General features: G+C 36.9%; 1 protein-coding gene across 1 annotated transcript in view; it reads right to left on the minus strand.

Moving 5' to 3' along the window:
* Positions 1–21,567, minus strand: part of Macrod2 (mono-ADP ribosylhydrolase 2) — a 1,899,209-nt gene that overhangs the window by 110,512 nt on the left and 1,767,130 nt on the right. Inside the window, exons 12-13 of the mRNA XM_076849439.2 lie at positions 16,076–16,186; positions 11,635–11,703 (exon numbers count right to left, since the gene is read on the minus strand). Of these exons, the coding sequence (XP_076705554.1) occupies positions 11,635–11,703; positions 16,076–16,186 (180 nt within the window). The remainder of the gene's footprint in view (positions 1–11,634; positions 11,704–16,075; positions 16,187–21,567) is intronic.

Raw genomic sequence — 21,567 nt, forward strand, 5'->3', positions numbered from 1 at the left:
TGATTGTAGTCATCCCTTGGCATCTGTGGGGAATTGTTCCCAGGATCCCACATGGGTACCTTCATTTGTGGTTGCTGGAGTTCACTGTATAGACTGGTATAGTATTTGCATCTGACCTAAGTATATCTTTCCCCTTACCTCAAATCATAATACCTGTTACAATGTAAGTGCCATATAAATTGTTGTCAGACTATTTTTTAGGGAATAATGAAAAGAAGAAAATCTGTACATGTTTAGTACAGATGCCATTTTTTATTTTTGATACTTGGCTGGTTAAATCTATAATTGTGGAACACACTGGTATGGAGGGTCAATTTCTCTCAAAAAGCCTTCTAAAATATAAATGTACACACCTTCCATTCTAGGTCTTACCTATAAGAGACTAAAACAAAACAGGTAGAAAAATCTATGAAAGTTACAAAAGAGACTACATGTCTGATATTCAAGCAGGGCTATCCAGCTATCAAGTTCCTATTTATGAATGATACCTGGTAGAGAGCTCTGACGGGTTCCTTACCTGTATAGTGCACCTGCACTGCTTTTCAGTTTTCAACTGCTATACCAGTATGGCATACTGGTGAATTCACATAGATGGTCAGGGATGACCACATCTCTTGTCAAATATTTTGGGCATTGTCTGTTACTGAACCCCTCTAACAGGCATTAGCATGACAATAGACTTCTTGATTCAAAGAGATATGGGATTCCTACCTGGAGTAAGGATTCTATGGCCAGCATATCAATTTCACAAAAATAATTGCAAAATAATTTTTTTTTGCCAACAACTGTTGAACATTTACCATTTTTGAGATGCTGTTGTAAGTACTTTAAATATATTATTTTGAGTTTTCACAACTACATGATATAATTATTATTATTATTATTATTTATTGATATTGGGTGATTAGCTCAGGGATTCTTACCCACTGAGAAACATCCCTAGCCCTTTTTATTTATCTATTTTTAAATTTTGAGACAGGGTCTTGCTAAGTTACCTAGGCCTTACTAATTTGCTGAGTTGGCTTTGAACTTGTGATCCTCCTGCCTCAGCCTCCCAAGCTGCTGGGATTAAAGGTGTGTGCCACTTTGCTTGGCCTGAATAATTCTATCATTATCTTCATTTTTCTCTTCATTTTACACAAGAGAAAACGAGGTAAGAAAGTTACCAAAGTTCATACAGTACAGATGATATGAATGTAATGTAAATTGAGGCTTGGAAAGCCTGAAAGATTTGGTCCAAGGAAATTAAAAATAAGGCTACTGAATTTGAAAATTATTAAAGATACTCATACAAATTTTGACTTATATGGACTCAAATTTAGTTCTAAAATAGTGTGCTGGACAAGGAATTGGAAATGCACTCCAATAATCCCCATGCCCAAGTTTGGGATGATTTATTTTTCAAGCCTCCCTCTTTAGATCTTTAGAAATATCTCCCAAGACAGAATATAACTGAATTGGCAGTTATCAATATATTATCACAGCCACACTTAATAAGGAAAACTAATATATATTAATGTATGTAAATGAGACTATAGTTGGAAGGCAACTGTCACTTGCCTTTCCATTGCTATTTAAGAATGTCTGAAACTATTAAAATAGTCTATAAGTAAACTTTTTCTTTCTTTGTGTTTTTTTGTACTGGGGATTAAACTCAGGAGTGATTAACCACTGACCCACATCCCTAGCCCTTTTTATTTTTTATTTTGAGACAGGGTCTTGCCAAGTTGTTTAGGGCTTTGCTAAACTGCTGAGGCTGGCCTTGAACTTGCAATTCTCCTGCCTCAGCCTCCCAAGATACTGGGATTACAGTCATATGCCAGTGCATCCAGTTAAATATACTTTTAATGCCAAAATATTTAAATATTTAAGGTTAAAATATTTATCTACATTAACTTATTTAAAACACGTGAACAAAGCATATTTTAAAAAAACTAAGCACAAATAACTAGTTTCAGATATAAAAAACTAGTTTCATATATACAAAATTTTATACACACACACACACACACACATACGCACACAATTTACCACTGAAAAGAAATTTGTTTTATTTGAGGTGATGGTTATGCCAATCAGTCTGATCTGATCATTATGTGATGTACATATATGTATTAAAATATCACTGTAACCCATAAATATTTATCAATACAATGTGTCAACTAAAAAAAATTTAAAAGATGTCCATTTTATTCTCTTATACTGTAAGAATATCCAAGTTGAAAATGAAAAAAATTGCATGTTCTTGTTTTGTTGCTGCATTTTGACTTATTTGGAAAACATACTTCTGAAGTATGAGAATTCTGAAAGGGAATTTTATTTACAAGAAGGCTTAATAATAGTAAAAAAATAAAAATTGGGAAAGTGTCCATGGTACCTTTGATACCTGCTCTTAAAATAAGTAAATGTCCTAGGAAGTTAGATATGTCATATACATAACTAATATTGATACATAGAACATGGTAATTTTTTTACAGAGAGAGAGAGAGAATTTTTTAATATTTATTTTTTAGTTTTTGGTGGACACACATCTTTATTTTATTTGGATGTGGTGCTGAGGATGGAACCCAGCGCCCTGCGCATGCCAGGCAAGCACGTTACTATTTGAGCCACATCCCCAGCCCAAGAACATGGTAATTTTTGAAGTTTCACAAATATGAGAAACAGGACAATTTACTACTATATGGTGGGTGAGTTGTAATGAACAGAGAAACCAAGAAAGGTGAAAATATTCATGACACTCCTCCCCCACTGTCATTGACTAAAATTCTCATGACTAAAATGTTTGCCCAGATAATTTGTGATGGAAGAAAGAAAGAAGGAAGGGGAGGGAGAAAACAAGGATGGGAAAGAGAGAGGAAAGAAGGAACGGAAGAAGAGAAGGAAGAGATGAAGTGAAGAACTGATGTAAAGATTGGAGGTGAGTCTTGCAAAATGATCAGGTTTTGGTATACAGAATGTAGAACAAAATGGATGTGAATGAGTGACAGCAGAATGCTTTAGGCCAGTGGCATCTGGGAAATTCCAAATAAGTGAGCAGTCCACATAGCAGGTATACAGAAGCATGAATACATACAAAAGGGTTGGGCTTCTTATCTAGTGAGGGGTGCAATTGGGGGTTTCTATACATTCATTTCATTATGTGTCATTATACCCTTGACCCCAGGTTATGGTCAATGTTGTAATTGGAACAAGTTGCTGCCTCCAAACTGCCTGCCGTGGGGCCTTCCCGTTTCACTGTCCTGCTTATCTGGCACAGGCAACAGCATTCCCTTGTACTATCTGACAGCTCTGGACCTTCCTGCATCCTATCACCTCATGTAAAGAACGTCCCTCACTACCAAAGAATAACATAAGAGGCAGCATGGTGGATAGAAAAGTCCGGGCTTTGGATTTAGACAGATTTGGTTTCCAAATTCTGGTTCTATTTCTTATACTTGGACCAGTTATTCAAACTTTCTGAGCCTCAGATACCTGCAAAATTGGGATAGCGATACTGATTTTTTAAAAATAATAAAGATATTACTTTGCACTCATTGAACTGGCAAAAATGAGAAAGAATGAATGTTAATAATTGCTGATGATGATATGAGCTGCTGTAGCCTTTGAAGAAGGTAATTTTGACAATATCTTTAAAAATACATACTTCTTAAAGCAGAACTCACATTCCTGGAATCTCTCCCATACAAATAAAAGTGCCATCGTGTAAAGATATATGGGTAAGGATGACTATTGTGGCGTTGTTTGTATGGCAATAAAATGGAAAGAAATTGCTTGCTCATCACAGGAGAGGAGCTGAATAAATTATGACACATCTGAACTATGGAATGTCATGTGAGCTACAAACCAAACAAATTATATCTGCACAAAATGGCTTAAGAGGGATTTCTACAAAGTTTTGCTGCTTATAACAAAGCAAGATTTAGGAAAAAGTGTGCAGATTATGATATTTATAAAATAAGTGTATATATGTATATTATACACACACACACACACACACACACACACACACACACATATATATATATATATATATATAAATGGCTAAAAATATTGATTCTACTACTATGTACCAGGTATACCTTAAAATATCTTAAGTGAATTGACTCATTTTAATGAATATTCTGTGAGGTAGGTGTTATTATTGTTCTTATTATACATATAATGAAGCTGAGGTACAGAGAGGCTAAGTAATTTGCTCATGATCACATACTTGTATGTTAATAAGAAGGAATTTAGACTCAGGAAATTGGGATTAGAGACTAGATGACTCCCTCCCCCTTGCCATCTTTTTTAGAAATAAATATTATTGTAATATATTTGAGGTTTGTAACACTATGCATTTGTATGCCATAACACCCCATTACAAACCTCAAATACATTGCAATAATGAAGTGAATTAGCACATTCAACATCTCAGACAGTTACATTTTTGAGACAAGTGCCCCAGAAATCTACTAATTTAAAATGAACTGTGGTTCTGCATTGTACACCAGCTCTCTAGACTTGTTCTGGTGCTTTGATCTGGTGCTATGATCTACATCTTATTTTCTCCTTCCCAACCTGTACCTGATACCCACTGCTTATTCTCTATCTCTGTATCTTTTACCTTTTTCCCTCCTTCTACGTACGTAAGATCATGCAGTATTCTCATTTCTATCTGGCTTATTTCATTTAGTATAATGCCCTTCAGGTCTGTCCATGGTGTAAATGCCAGGATCTCCTTCTTTTTCACAGCTGGATAATATCCCATTGTGTATGTATACCACACTTTATTTATGATTCATCTGTCTACAGACTTAGGTTGATTCCAGATCTTGGCTAGTGTAGTCAATATCCATGAACCTGGGAGTGCAGATATCTTCAAGAGTACTGATTTCACATCCTTTGGCTATGTATCCAGAAGAGGATAGCTGGATTCTGTAATATTCATATTTTGCGTTTTTTTTGAGAACCTCTATCCTGATTTCCATAATAGCTATACCAATCTATATCCACATCATTCATGTCCAAGGGCTCCCTTTCGTGACATCTTCATCAACATTTGCTATCTCTTGTATTTTAAATAATAGCTATCTAAATGGGTATGAGGTCATTTTTTTAACAATTATTTTTATTTGCATTTCTCAGAAGATTGGTGATGTTGGGCACTTTTTCAGATATGTCTTGGCCCTGTGTATGTCATCTTTGGAGAAATGTTTACTCATTTCTTTGTTCATTTTTAAAATATCTCCTTTTTATTCTATTGAGTTGTAAGAGTTAGTTATATATTTGGGATATTAACCCCTGATTAGATTCTTTTTTTTGTTTTGTTTTGTTTTGGGGATTGAACTCAGGGACGCTTGACCACTGAGCTTATCCTCAGTTCTATTTTGTATTTTATTTAGAGGCAGGGTTTCACTGAGTTGCTTGGGGCCTCAGTTTTGCTGAGGCTGGCTTTGAATCTGCAATTCTCTTGCTTCTGCCTCCCAAGCTACTGGGATTATAGGCATGTACCACTGCACCTGGCCCTGATTAGATTCTTAATTACTGTTTTTGTTCTTTAAATAATTGAAAAGTGATAAGTAAATAAACAATAAAAAATTGCATTAAAATTACACATTACCTATGCATATTAATATATACTTCTATTTATATAAAAGTGTTGTGCAAATGTTTAGAGATACAAAAAGAATGGTTACCCAAATGCAATAGTAATTATATTAGAGTAGGGTAATTGTATATACTTGTTTATTTATCTCTTGCATTATTTAAAATTTCTACAATGAACATATACTATCCAAAATATCATAAAAACAATAAACCCTATACATTATAGAAAAAAACCCAAAAAATTGTATGCATTTTCATAAATTGGAATTTTCTTACAGAAATGATCCTGACATTTATAAAATTAAAAGGTGGTTTCTGATTTTAAAACAAACAACTCAAAGCGGAAACTGGGTAAGTATATGAACAATCATTTTTTGAAATACACAATTAAATTATGTTGGACTATTGAAAGACCCTGGGAGAATTTCATAATTTTTTTTATATTTAAAAGATAGTTTTAAGACAGGCATGGTGTTACACACTTGTAATTCCAGCAACTTGGGAAGGCTGAGACAGGACGATTGTAAATTCAAGAACAGTCTGAGCAATTTGGCAAGGCCCTAAGCAGCTTAGTATATACCTTGCCTCAAAATATAAAATAAAAAGGTTGGGGATATAGTTTGGAGGAAAATTGCCCCTTAGGTAAATTCCCAGTACCCTTCTCCCCCAACAAAAAAGACAGTTTTAAACTGTTACATATTAAAGAATACCCTAAGAAAACCTCTATGTATATATGTGACTTTTCAGAAAAATACTAGAAGTTTACCTATCAGCATATTACTAATACTTAATTCTGGGAATTAGGATTATGTGTGGTATTTTTCATTTCTTCTTTTGTTTGTTTATATAATAAACATGCATTGCTTTTAAAAGAAGAAAATGCATGTAAGTAATAATATTTTAAACTTTTCCCTTGGTAAATCAACAAAGAATCAGCAATTTATCCTGAGGAACTTATCACAGATACACATAAAGATTTATCTAAACTATATACACTGCTTTTCCCTGTTATTTATAATAGAAAACTGTAAATAACAAAATAATCTAACATTAGGACACTGTGTATGTAAATTCTGCGACAGCCAGATGATGAAATATTATGCCTCCAATAAAAATCATGCCTCTGGGCATATTTAAAGATATGGAAGAATATTCATGGTCTAGTGTTAAGTGAAACAACATAATAGACTTCTTAAAATTTTTTACCATTGAAAGCTTAAAGGGAAAATAATTATATGCTTTTACTTTTCATAATTTTCTATATTAAAAGTATTTTCCAATAAACATATATTGTTCTTATAATCAGAAAATCCGTGTTATATTGAAAATAGAATAAATGCTCCCTTTGTAAAAGGATGTCACATTCATATAGGTATTAGCTATGGGAGTCAACATTAATATAGTCATTCTCTACCCACTGCACGTACACCTTTCTTTCTCCTTCTCTGAGTTTGAGGTTACCCTTTTGAGAAATGAAGAATGCATTGTACAGTAATGTAAAACATTGAGTACCCGGGACACTCCATATATCTTAGTTCTTTCCCCTTCACTGAACTCCAGAGGGCAGACATTTTCATTCCACACTGAAGACTCCAAAAATCCAAGAGTGATAACTCAAGGATGCTAAAGTGTATTCAGACTCTCTATCAGTACAGATCCAGGATGGGGGACCACTTTTTCCCTACTATGATAGTTGAGAGGGTGAGATGCTGGGGAGGGGATGGTACACACCAAGAACCAAGGAAAGTGACCAAGGATGGGAATTTCATGGGGGCAAAAGGCTTTGTTTCTCTACAACAATTGAAACAAGGGGAGGAAAAAATCCTCAGAGCAATTCTGAGCCCATACCAGTGACCAGATTTACAATGCTGATGATTGGAATTATTTATACCATCTCCTTCCTGCATGCACAGGAATCCACTTCCTCATAGGTAAACTCACCCTTTCTCTTTTGCTCTTTTTGAAAAGCCTCTTTTCCCAGTTTTCTCTTTTTGCTACAGTAATTTTGACGTCTGAAAGTAGACTAACGGTTTTGAAATTCTCTGCCAGTGGACATCCCATTTCATAACTGCCATGATGTGACTTACATGGAGTTCCAAGGGAACACAAGTTCAGGTGTGTACCTGAGTATTAATTGATTTTGCTTTTAATATTAATGAGCCTATGATTTGGTCTAGTTGACCTTCAAATTCCAATTAGATACTGATTAAATAATAGAACAGGTAAATAAGGATGTTTAAACAGCACCTTCCCCCTCCTCAATTAAGTGACTTCGTCTTAGCAGTGGATGAAGATGCAAAAATAAGATCTAAAAGTGTAGATATAACTATAATAGAGAGTCCCGCTTGACTGAAGAAGGCTGACTATATCTTAAATTACAACAAGGATAACTTTGCAGGATTTCAACCAGAAGACTTGATATTCCTACGCATTTTACTCCTGTGTTTATATGGCCTTTTGTCTTTTTGCCTATTTGTTAAATTAAATAGGTTTGACAGTTGTATTTCTGAATTTGTTTTAAGGATTTAAAGTATAAAAACACCATGAAATTAATAGATTATTTTTGCTAGTAAAGGAAGAGTCCCTCAATATATAAATGCATGCCTTATTTGACAAATAACCTCAGAATGTCTATCAACATTATTGATATTTTTCCCAGGTCACCTTTACCTGGGAGTTCATTTAGTTCCATTCTAGTTGCCACATCCTTGACATCCACCCTATGTGGATGAACTTTGGGGCAGCATGCCTCCTCCTCATATTTCATCCTCCCAACTCCTGCCCACCCTACAGTTGTAATGATTCATTGGGAACAGCTGTTTCCAGCACGTAGATGAAAATCTAGCTCCAGATCCATAAGCCAATCAGTTGTACCTCCTGTTAGCAGCTTGCAGTAAGCAGTTATGTGGAGTACGAGGGTGATGAATTCTAGTTCTTGGTTGCCAGTGGGAAATATGTCCTAAAATATTTGAACAAAATCACTGGCATAGCTGATGCCTGGGTTATAACACCTCCTATCAAAATTCTGCCACTTTCACATATGGCTTAATTTTTAAAAAAAAATCTTACCTCCTCCAAAATGAGACATTAGCCATTTCATTTTTTACTTCCTTGTTTTCAATCCCTGCACTCTGGAAGATGCTACTTTCCAGTGAAAATCAGTTATAATGATATAAAGCCGAACAATCAACAAGCAAAACTGGAAGTAACTGAAGAAGTCTCAAATTCTATTGGAACCAGAAGACAAGGCCTATACACATGGGTGGATCCAAAGCCCAAGAAGATGCTCAGTCAGGATCAAAGTCTCAAAACAAAGTCAAGAGGACAAGGGCTCCTTCAGGACCTTTGATCAGCAAAAATGTTCTGCCACTTAAACTAGAAAGTTTAATAAGCATTTCTATAAGTGATCTTATAACTGCAGGGTTCTAAAATAGCCCTGGTGTCACTGAGGAGAGATATTTCTGCATGAAAGCTAATAATGGAGAATGTTTGAAATGAATCCTCAACACTTATGACTTCCTTTTAACCTCAGCTTGACCTCAATCTTAGAGGATTTCAATGGAGAACATTTTTTTTTTTTCATTCTAAGCTATGCATCTATCTGTCAAGATGACAGTTCTGTACATATTAGATACTTGGTCTAGGCATTATCTGATAATCAATTACAAAGTTGCCTTACATGTGTGCTATTTCAGAATAAAAAGACAAAAATCACCTATGTTCTATTTTTAATTGAAATTAGATTATCTACTCATGTGAATTCTAAACATTTTAATTTTTCCCCAATAAATAGGTTAGTGGACATTAATGATTGATATCAGTAAAATCCTTAAAACTTCACAATTAGTCTTAGGAGGGAACTGCATTTGTATACATAACAGAACTCTTTGATGGAGTTACCACCATTTAAAGTTTTAAGAAAAAAAAATCCCAAAAGTCTTCAAAAAATTGATCCTGGCATGAGCAATTAATGGTGTGAGATCCTAAAAGCATCATGAAAAAAAAAAAAATCACAAACTGTGTTTCTGCAAAGGTGTGGCATCTTCAAACTAAATAACTCGACAGGAAAAATCTCAGCTCGAGGTATTCAAATTAGATTATCTCTTCCTTGCTTTTTAAACTTGATCATTTGACTTCATGACACTTTAAAATTTTTATCGTAAGCCAAATGATGGACATGTTCAAATTTTTCTGCTTAAAATGAACACCACTTTCTGTTTTGTTTTTTTTTTAATACTCTGACATGATCAGGTTTACTTCTTTCTCTCTGTACAATGACCTAGAGAATTTTTTTAAACCAGAGCCCCTGTGGATATCTGACATAAATGACATTTTTAGATATATCAAGTGGTTTTTAGACCAGGGATACCAGAACACAAATTTAAGTAGTAGAAAGGGAGGTATCAAGGGATTCATTTGAAAAGTGGCAACAAACAAGAAAGGGAGCATTTGAAATGACAAGAGCATGGTGGATACTATATTGGGTCGCTCAGATCCCACATCAGGAATGAAGAATTTATTCTCCCACATACGGGCAGATCTCATTCATCTCTGGTTTCCATAATGGCTGCAATGGAAGGATCTGTTTTCACTAAAATCCACACCCCCCTTCCCAGGGCAGAAAGCATCAAATGCCTTGTCCATGGGAGGTTTGAATGGCCTGATTCTCTCACACCAAGTGCGCTGCATATCAGAGGGGTCATACTATTTTCAGACCGCCTCCAGTCAGCTGAGATTTCTTCTGATAATGCATTGTGAGTTAGCTTCTTCCTCTATCCAGCTCTGCTTTCTTCCTTTTCTTATTATAGGGGTGAATTTCTTCAAGAGCGCTCCCTAATGAACATCTGCTTCCTAATCTCCATCTCATTCTGTTTTCTTGAAGTCCAATCTACACAAGTGCCAGGTGAAGCGTCTAAGCAATTGAGGTGTATTATTGTATCATGAGCAGAAGACATCATTGTCTCCATTCTTCAGAGGAGAAGAACTGGAGCACAAAGGGTCTCATTACTCTTGATACTTCCTTGTTAATGACTTGAATTATTTGTCAAAGATCACCTGCGCTGCCCCTGGCAGAACCAGAATTTAAGTCCCAGTCATTTGGCTCCAAAATTCACACCCTGAGCAATTCTCTCACTTGATTTAGATTAATTAATCCATCAGTTCACTTACCAGGCAAAAAGTTAAATTGAATTAATGATGCAAATAAATGAGTGTTAAAATTTCAAGGCCACTTTGATTTTCTGAACATTGACTCAAAGAGTAGCAATATCAAAGGTGAATATAGACCTACATGAGGATCACCCCAAAATGAAGAAATGCATTCAACATACATATCTCAAAGTTCCAAATGGTCTACTAGACACCCATTTATACAAATATAACAATCTACTCTCACAGAATTGTTTTAGAAGTTACCTGTGACAGATATAAAATAATATTACCTTTCTATGTGGAGATGTGTCAGTCAGGAGGGAGAAGAAAGAACTATTTTATTTTCCTTGAGATAACTTTTTAAAGTGTTAACACCATGACATCAGTCTCCTCCTTATTTATTCCACTAAGTTTCTCCTAGAAAAGTAAAAAAAAAATTTCCCCTCTCTGGAGATACCTGGGTCAGCAATGTTCTCTCTTAGTGCTAGCATGAAGAGTAATGTTCTCGCCCAAGTTTTATTGCTAAGAATACCTTTCAAACATTTCTTTCTTGGATAGCAGAATCTATGGTAGTTGGTCTGCAATTGCCACTCTTTCAAATTTGTTTTTGATGAGTAGGTGTAAATAGTAGAATTGACTAATTCTGGTGTTTTAAATAAACATCTCCTCTAACCATAATTTCTCTGATAATTATTTTTTTTCAGAGGAATAAATGTAAATGTGTATAAAATCTGAAGAGACTAGATGTGGATTAAAATAGAATAGGTGGTGAGGCATAGAAAAGCTTGAAGAGAATTAGATTTGTTTGCTGCTTCATTTTTTTGTATAAACAAAACACTAATAATCTACTTCTAAGAGTCTGATTTTTATATGTAGTAAATGGCCTCATACCTTCATCTTTACAGACTTCAACTGTCTCTTCTGAAGCTGGGCTGGGCACAGTGGTATTGCTCACACCATCTGTAAAGCAGAAAAGGAAACATGGCCTCAGAGTTCATACTGTCAAACTGTGACTTTCTGGCTCCCTGCGTCTCCCTCCACATTCCACCAAAGGAAGCATGAGCTTCTTTCATACTGTAATGCACTGAATGGTCTTTGAAGGGTCCAGGGGGCTGTGATCCTTTTTCATAATTAATACAACAGAAACCTTCAGTTAAAGACAGAGACCAATGGACTAAAAACTATTTTTTGGTGAAGAATGCTATTTGTTGGTAGTAGCATACCAACCATGGTAGCATTTTACTTCCTTTAGAGTTCTCAAAGAATGGAATATAATTTTTCTTGGTAACAGATGGTGAAAGAAAGTATATCCCAGCAAGATTCTATGAAGGGCCTTTAAATGTGTTTTCTTCCTCTTTGCATAGCTCTTCGGTGGTTACCAGTATGCCAGGCTACCATACTGCAGAGAATAATTCCGTCGCTGTCATTGTGGAGACTAGGGACCAGAGGTCATTTGGAAATTTAGAGGAAGGTACCAGAAGCGATTTGGCTTCATGTCATTCAAGCACAGAATGTGGACCAAGGATGTAGAGGTAGGTCCCTGTCCCTCCTCACAGCACCAATTAACCTCCTCCCAGTTGACTTTCTTCTTAGTATCATCAGCACCACAGGCACTCTGTTCATGTTTGGCACCAAGAACAATAACTGGCTGTTAACATCAAAACATATATTTAAGACATTAAAGATCATTAAATTCATTTGGAATGGTTAATACCTGAAAACTGGAAAAAATGTGTGTATATTCATATATATATATGCATATTTACATATGCATATGAATACACACACACATGTAAATATACATATACACTGATGTATGTATGTTTTCTTAAAATAACATGGTCAGAGAACTAAAGACAATCATATTTTCATGACAAACAACACACATTTGGAGGCAAATCCCTTTTTTTCTAGCACATCTTTTGCCCATAATATATGTGACTATTACATTTAGGTTATGCCTCTACTGGAACAGAGAATAAAGTATTTAGTAGGAGGATAGTTGGAGAGAATAAAGATCATTTTTTTTTTTTTTTTGGTTAGGTGACTATATTCAATTAAAAAAAACAAAGAGAGAGAGAGAGAGAGAGAATGAGTTTTAACCTTCCCTTGATGACACAACATCTTTCCATTTCTCTACCTCCCTTCATAGCAAAATCGTCTAAAAGAAGTTATTGTTACTGTTCCCCACCTCCTCACTTAAGCTCTCCATAATCCACTCCAGTTGGTATCTTCTCCAGGTCTTCTTCAAGACTTTCCTGGGCAATACCAACGATCATGCCTCTTTTATTTTTTTTTCCTTACTTCTCAGTAGCATTTCCCAGTCTTTGCCCTGTTCCTCTTGAGGCCCTTTGTTGTGTCTGCTCCCACTATCTTCATTATTTGCCTAGTCTACCTAATAATATCACGCAGTCCCGTAGGTTTAAATATTATTTATGTCAGTGACTTCTAAACCTGTGTCTATGGCCCTCGTCTCTCCCTGGAAATCTGGACTGGTATATCTAATTGGCTTCTTGGCATCCCATATGGTGGTCCAAGCATCGTTTCATCGTTAATAGCTGAAACCGAACTATTAACTTTTCCAACAAAAACTGTGCCCTATGGATAGTCTTCTGAATATCAGTAAGTGGCGCTGTCATCCATGTAGTCCCTGAAGCTGAAACCAAGGACTTAACCTGGATTCCTCTTTCCCTCCTAGGCCTCATCCAGTACATCAGCAAGTCCTGTTGTCTCTATCCCCAGAATGTGACATGAATTGGTCCTTTTGGCCTCATTTCCAGAAACCACCATTGTTGCTTTTCTGTGGTCTCCTTCTAACTCATTTTCTGCAGCTCTCTGATCTAGTTTCCCTCACAGGCACAGTGAGTTTATTAAAACACAGATCATGTTGCTCTGATACGTAAAACCTTCCATGAACATCTTTACTGCAGTTCTTATGAAGTCAAACCATACACCATCAGATACTGTCTAGTCATGTGATCTCTTACTGAATCTCACACAATGTTCTTCTGAGCCCACTCTGCTCTGGTCACACAGGCCTGTCTTCAATATTAAGCCCAAAGTGGCTAAGAGGCATTTTATTTCTGCTCTGCCATCTCTGTTCCTTTCACCGTCTCATCATTCACATCTCATTTTAACTCCTGTTTCCTCCCCAAATCCAGCCAACAAAAAGCTGCCATCTGGCTATCATTCCTCCATTTTCTTCCAGGCACTTACACTATCTGATATATTTCCTATTTGTCTGTTTATTGTTAGGGTCACCCCACCAGAATACAAACTTTGGGAAAATAGGGGTGCTGTTTTTATTTTTTTACTTACTACTTTATATTCAGTGTCCAAATAGTGTCTGGGTCACAGTAAACCACTGGTATGGATTTGTTATGGACATCTTGATAAATATTCCATATAATTTTGATTTGATTAAATCATGACAACTGTCAAATTTCTAAATAATGCTATTTTTGAGATTGTATCTTTTCTCCATCATATGGAAGAGGCCGGCAGAGTTACATAACAAAAACTGGCACTGGGAATTATATCAAATGGAAAGAAGATATTTTTATTTTGGAAAATGACAGCAGGTCAGAGAGCTTTAATAATCAGAACCATGTCTTCAATTTCTCTGCACTCTGAATAGGGTGGTTGTGATATGAGCAGAGGGAACATAATGATATCTGGTGACACCGGACACTGTCACAAACGAATCCTGCAGCTAGACTCTTGCAAAGCAGTAGGCTCACCTGGAAGAGCATGGGGATACACTCAGGGATACAGTTAGAGCTCTCCTTTACATTGAGAGGTACCCATTTTGGGGTGATAATGTTATCAGAGGCAAGTGCTGGAGAAGAGGGCTTACTTTCTACCACTCTCTGCTCATAGTCAAGGTAATCCCAAATCCAAAAAGAAACTATCAGTACTCAGCTTATTACTGGAAAAATATGAAATAGAACACAGGAAAGTGTTTGTGCATGTATATCCATGCATGTGAGAGTACGTGTATATGTACATGGGTTAGAAAAAAGAATCTATGTTGATAAAGACAGCTTGGGACAGAGAAATGAGTGAATAAAACCCAGGAGACCTCAACAGTCAGAGAATGGCCTCAGCTGTCAGCAGTTGGTAGACAAATACTTGTCAGCCCCAAACAGCAAAAACAGTGACAGCTTTTCACATCAGGCTCATCCTCTATGGATCATAATGATGTGTAGGTTGGGGGGTGGGGAAGGTTGGGTAACAACAGTTTGCAGTATCAGAAATTCATTTTATTGCAAGGACTGCGTTTCAGCAAAGGGAGCCAGTTGACCCAGTAATAGGTACACAAGGTCCTTGCTGCCTTGCTTCAGTGCTTTCTTTGATTGGCCTTCTTCAATTCCATCTTCCAGGTTAATAATAAAAGCTTCCAGTTCCCTAGCAAAAGTTCCAAGGTTAATGTGGGAAGTTTTCAGTGGAAAACTTATCACACTACCTGGTTTAATTCCAGGAGTTCAGCATATGGCCTAGGACGTGCTTGGCACACATCAGACAGAGTCCACTATTTTAAAAAATGCCCCTCTGTGGACCTCATTAGAACTGGAAAGATCACTTGGAAATGGTTGGAAGAAGGATGTTTTTTATTTTGATGGTTATGCTGGTAACTGCGTGGTTGTGCCTATTATTCTTTTAAAGGAGAGCGTGCCTGAGTACAATATCGGGTAGAAAGAGATGATAAATCAAAGGTGATTTCAATCCCTTTTGAGCCTTAAGTGCTATTTTATTTTAAAATGTTCAATTTATAATATATGTTGTAGAATCTCTAAACATTCAACTGACACATCTGTCCTTTAGTGAACAGAGGTGATGTCAGGAAGGTTTTTGATCTCTTTTATTGCTCTTAGAGGGTGGGGGGATAGTCAGGCTCCATGACACTATTTCCTATAATACGCAGAGAAATAACCAGAAGCATGGCTTTTCAAAATTTAGTGCAAAATAGTGAAAACCACTCTATTCATTGTGGAGGAAGAGCATCTTCTTCATTACCTTTAAACAGTTTCAGTTAATTTTTCCCCCTCAAACTAAATACTCATTTTTGCCTGACCCAAGTCATCCAAGCTCTGACTTGACACTTCCAATTTCTAGCCACCCTTCTTAGAGCATTTACCAAGCAAACTGTTATTATAGGGAAGTGTAATGGAACTGGTGAATGAGACACTGAGTGAGAATGGACCACATTCTATTTAGAAGCACAGGCAACTCATAGTTAACAGGACTGCAGACCTGAATGAATGTCGGAGTTAATCAGGGAAAAAGGTATAAACATTTTCAAACAATAGCATTGAGTAAAGTTATTGTTCACCTCTGTGGATGAGGCCTAGGAGACTCCTCAAAAGAAATCTGAGCCCACCTGCTTCTTGGCTCTGCCCTTCCATTTCTTCCACACTTTGTTTTTCTTCTGGACCATTCTCATCTTTCAAGAAAACCACACAGGAAAAAAAAAAAAAAAAACATCAAGTCAATTTATGAAATATCTCTTTATGGCTAATATGCAGCACTGAAATTAATTGCAATCAATGTAGCATGACTCCCCATAAAGCAAGGCAGAGAGATGAATCAGAGGCATGAAACAGAAAAATTACCTACAGAAATAGGTGCATTTATACTCATCCCTTCTCACATGATTTGCTAGATTAAATGTTGAACTGCAGTAAACAAAATTCACTCAGCAGTCCTGTAACATCACTTTGCTATGCATTTCCCAAATGCAATACAGATTTAATTTCCAATCTACTTTTCTCCTGTGATTCAAGTTACAGGGTCTGTGTAAAGAAGCTTGGTTGAACAAATTTCTGTGCCCTTTATTTTCCTGTTTGATATATGTTGCAAAAAAAATCTATTTTAGCTTAGCTTGTACATGACAGTCTGAAACATATTTATGCTATGAAATATTTTCTGGAACTGATTATGTTGGTTTAGTATGTAACTCTGTGAAAGATAAATAAGCAGGACAACAGGGGATGTGTACTAGCAACTATCTAAAATTTTCTTTCGTCTTAAAATGTGTATTCTATCAGCAGATTGGTATGTAAAAAAATCAACTTTCCAAAGGTAATTAAAGACCTGATTTTATATCTCATTGCTGGGAGGACTCCCCCCCCGCCCCGCCCCCAATCACTTTCTGTTTGGAAAATAAAGCAAATCAAAATGAAAATTTCTTTAAGGATACAAAAACAAAATAAAATATGTAGTTACGTACAGAAGATAGAGAAACAGAAGGTACCAGCCTATATTAATATGGGTTAAAGATAGTCTCAAATCCTTTGTTTCCCAAGAAATGGAGCCTCTCTTGCTTCTCTCTGAATTGTGACTGGGGCTGGGACTTGCTTAGATCAAGATGTGGTGAAAATGATGATCAAGGACTTCTGGCTCCTCTCAGAGGAATGGCAGCTTCTGCTTCCTCCTTTTGGAAAGCCAGCCTCACTGCAAAGAAGTTCAGGCTAGCCTCCCATGCAGACAAATATGAAAAGAGAAGGGGCCGGGCGCATGAGTGACCTTTCCTCACACCTTCCCACTTAGCCCGGAATGAGCCAGTGTGATGAGGGGCAGAAGACTCATCCAGCCTTTCAAAACTCTCGACCCACACGCAGGCCCAAGTCACTTAACCTCATCTTGCTTGAGTGTTTTGACCCACCAGGATCTGTGAGCACTGCTGGCTGTTAATGCAGAGGCAGGAGGACTGGTAGGAAATCCTCCTCAGAAGAGGCCTTTAGAGTAGAGCTGAAACAAGAACCTCGAGAGCAATGGAGAAGCGTTTTACCAAGAAGCTCTGGAAAATAAACTATGGAATAGAGTTTCTGATCAGAACACATTTGGATTTGACCTGAATGAAAGGCAAGGTATATAGGAGAGTGAGGGGGAAAAAAAGGCAGAGTGTGTGGGGGTTGCTCTGAAGTTGGGAAGAATGCAACCAATAAATCCATAATATGTACAGAATCCCCTCTGATGGCTCAGCACTGTGCCATCTGATGAGGGACAATGTATAATCTTTGATATGAGAACCTGCGGCTCTTATGTCCAGTGTTCTAAGTAGCGTATTTATAAGAACCACATGATTCTCTGACATTTTTTTCTGTTGTGATTCTCCATGTAAACAACAGCTTTGGCTTTTGCTCTAGCAGGAAGTAATGATTGATCTTTCCCCCTTAACAAGGCCAACCTGGTACAGTGGCATGTACCAAAAACTTAGCCATTATTCCCCCACTTCCTCCCATCAGGGGAGAAATCCCAGCTTTTCCCAACAGATAGACTTCATAACACAGGTTTTGCAGTGATGTTCACAAGTCAAAGCCTACCTTTAGAATTAGGCTGGGTACCATGTCCCTTATAGGGTGAGGATAAAGCACTTTCTTACAAAGAGTAAGATAAGTAGGGAAAGAGAAATGAGTCATGAGAATGTGAGGATTGGTTCCAGAAGTTTTAAATGCATAAAAAATAAATTCATGGTCAGACCCCCAAATCCGACCTTCTCATAATAAAACCTAGACTGGCAATTTACCCGGCCTACTTCCCCTGGGTTTTTTCCTTAGTGCACATGCATGCCATCCCCCTCCCTAGCACAGACATCAACTGGCACACTTTTGTTATCCACTTTGAGTATGAGCCACACAGTTTTCTACGTGCAGTATTTCTGCCCCTGGGAAGCAAACTCAAGAACACTTAGCATGCTTATCACAAAATAAATACTTTCTAGAAGCATGCTATATTTGAGCAACGTGCCCTCAGATGAAAAAGGTTTAGGTATGTTGTTTGCATCAATTTCCAAGACAATGCATCCTCAAATCCAGCAGGGGGAACCAATGTAGAGGTCTTGTTTTTAAAGCCCAGCATATGCATTCTTGGGCAATTAGATTAGCATTCATTGCACTCTCTTTTAGAAGGACATTTTGGCTGGCTTTTAACTTTGCATCCATTTAAAATGCTTCCAATGGGTGAGTTCTTAGTGAAACAGTGGACTTGCCTGGGTAGAAAAAAATCACATTATTCAGGTGCCCGTAAGTATTTGATAAGGACAAGCTTTCTTTTTATCAGCCTTGTCTGACTGTCTTCACAGGAAGCACACAAACAATAAAAAAGTTAAGTGGAGTGGGGCATATAAACTTGTGGTTTTTAGAAGGGATTTTAAAAGACTTACAATAAATGTGAAACAATAGGTACAGAGAAGTGCCAAGCTATTTTGTTAGCTTAAAACGTCACACAGAAACTATGTTCTGTATAGCTAAATTCTCTTGATTAATACACCTTTAAAATCACATTTTTACTTCAGAAAATAAATTTCCAGAGTTTTTATATTGAGTGTGACATAACACTTTGCTTTCTCATGCAGAAAAGCACAGTATCCTGCAAGATTTCTTCTATTGGCTGTATCTTCTCATTTCTCCAGTATTAGTACTCTCACCTCCCAATCTTTCAATCCATATTTATTGAACATGTTACTGTTTGCAAGAATATTTTATAAAATTACATAGAAATGAGAGAAGAGACTCCTGCTGCAAAGTAAATTTATGTGAATGGGAGGAATACACACAACACAGGTTAGACTATGATAAGAATTGAGTCCAAGTTTAATTCCATATGAGAGAGTTTTACAAGGGCAAACTTTCAACCTAAGTCCATGAATTGCTACCCTGAAACTTGTAGCTCTTTTCATGAGATGTGCATGGAAGTTTGAAGAGAAAGAGAGGTAAATCAGATTAAATCCATCACTGCCCATGAGGAAATAAACTGATGTATACTACCTGCTGGTTCTATTGCTTTTTCTCATAAAAGTCTCAAGATTTCTAGACAATTCAAATGCACTGGTTTGCAGATTGGATTCTTGGTCCTAATCCTTCAATTCCCTGTAATAGGATTATGTATCTCAATGTCCTCTCACTGTGTACAGAATACTTCCAGGCCATTGATGTTGGACTTGCCCATGTGATCTGGTTTGGACAATGAAATGCTACTGGACAGAATGTGAGCAAAGGGATTGAATATACTGCATAAATTAATTTGTTACATGTGCTCCTGATATTTGCCATGATAGGAAGATGTCCCTGTAGCTGCTGGTTTAAGGAGGATGAGAGATATGTGGTGTAGACTTGAACCCAAACCACAATCTGGAGCTGGGTTCAGGAAACTCACAGCTGGAAAATACAACCACCCAGCTGAGCCCAGCCTCCATCAACTGAGAGTGAATAAACCATTGTAAGGAACTGCATTTGGGAGTGATTTGATATGCAGCAATATTGTTTTTGTGAGGAACTGACGATAGCTAATTAATAAAAATTAAAATGCTTATTTTTCTTGGGTTAAAAAGACCTACAGGAGGCATCACAATATCAGACCTTTAATTATACTACAGAGTTAAAGTAACAAAACAGCATGGTGTTCACACCAAAGCAGACATGAATACCAATAGAACAGAATAGAAGACACAGAGACAAACCCACATAAATACAATTATCTCATATTAAATGAAGGCACCATAAACATACATCAGAGAAAAAATAGCTTCTTCACCAAGTGGTGCTGGGAAAAATGAAAATCCATTTGTAGCAGAATGAAATTTGACCTCAAAGTGGGTCAAGGACCTTAGCATTAGACCAGAGAGTCTGCCTAGCAGAAAATGTAGGCCCAACACTCCATCATGTTGGCCTAGGAAATGACTTCCTCAACAAGACTCCTAAAGCACAAAAAGTAAAGTCAAGAATTAATAAATTGGGTGTTATCAAACTAAAAAGCTTCTTCACAGCAAAGGAAACAATTAGGAAGGTGAATAGAACCTACAGAATGGGAGAACATCTTTGCCACCTGCACCTCAGATAGAACATTAATCTTTAGGGTATATATAAAGAACTCAGAAGACCTAACACCAAAAAAACAAACAAACATCCCAATCAATAAATGGGCAAAGGAACTGAATAGGCACTTTACAGAAGAAGAAATATGAATGGTCAACAAATGCATGAAAAATGTTCAGCAAAAATCTCTAGCAATTAAAGAAATGCAAATTAAAACCACACTGAGAATTTATTTCACTCCAGTCTGAATGGCAATTATCAAGAATATAAGTAGCAATAAATGTTGGTGAGGATGTGGGGAAAAAGGCACACTCATACATTGTTGGTGGGACTGCAAACTGGTGCAACCATTCTGGAAAACAGTATGGAGATTCCTCAGAAGACTTGGAATGGAACCACCATTTGGCCCAGTTATCCCACTCCTTGGTATATACCCCAAGGACCTGAAAATCAGCATAGTATAATGATGCAGCCACATTGATGTTCATAGTAGCTCAATTCACAGTAGCTAAACTATGGAACCAAATGAGGTGCCCTTTGACAGATGAATGGATAAAGAAAATGTGGTATATATAAACAATGGAATGTTACTCAGTCTTAAGGAAGAATGAAATTATGGCATTTGCCAGTAAATGGATGGAACTGGAGATTATCCTGCTAAGTGAAGTAAGCCAATCCCCCCTGGCAAAAACAAACAAACAAACAAACAACAACAACAACAACAACAAAAAACCCAAAGTCCAAACATTCTCTCTGATATATGGATGCTAACACACAATAAATGTGTATTGGGGGAGAATAGAAGTTCATTGGATTAGACAAAGGGGAAATGGAATGGGAATAGCAAAGTCAGTAGAATGAATCAGACATAACTTTCCTATGTTCATATATGAATACAGGACCATTGTAACTCCACATCATGTTTAATAATAAGAATGGGAATATATGGGGCTGGAGTTGTGGCTTAGCGGTAGTGTGCTCGCCTAGCACACACAGGGCACTGGGTTCG

Source organism: Callospermophilus lateralis, chromosome 3 (assembly GCF_048772815.1).
Source record: "Callospermophilus lateralis isolate mCalLat2 chromosome 3, mCalLat2.hap1, whole genome shotgun sequence".
NCBI classification, from domain to species: domain Eukaryota; kingdom Metazoa; phylum Chordata; class Mammalia; order Rodentia; family Sciuridae; genus Callospermophilus; species Callospermophilus lateralis.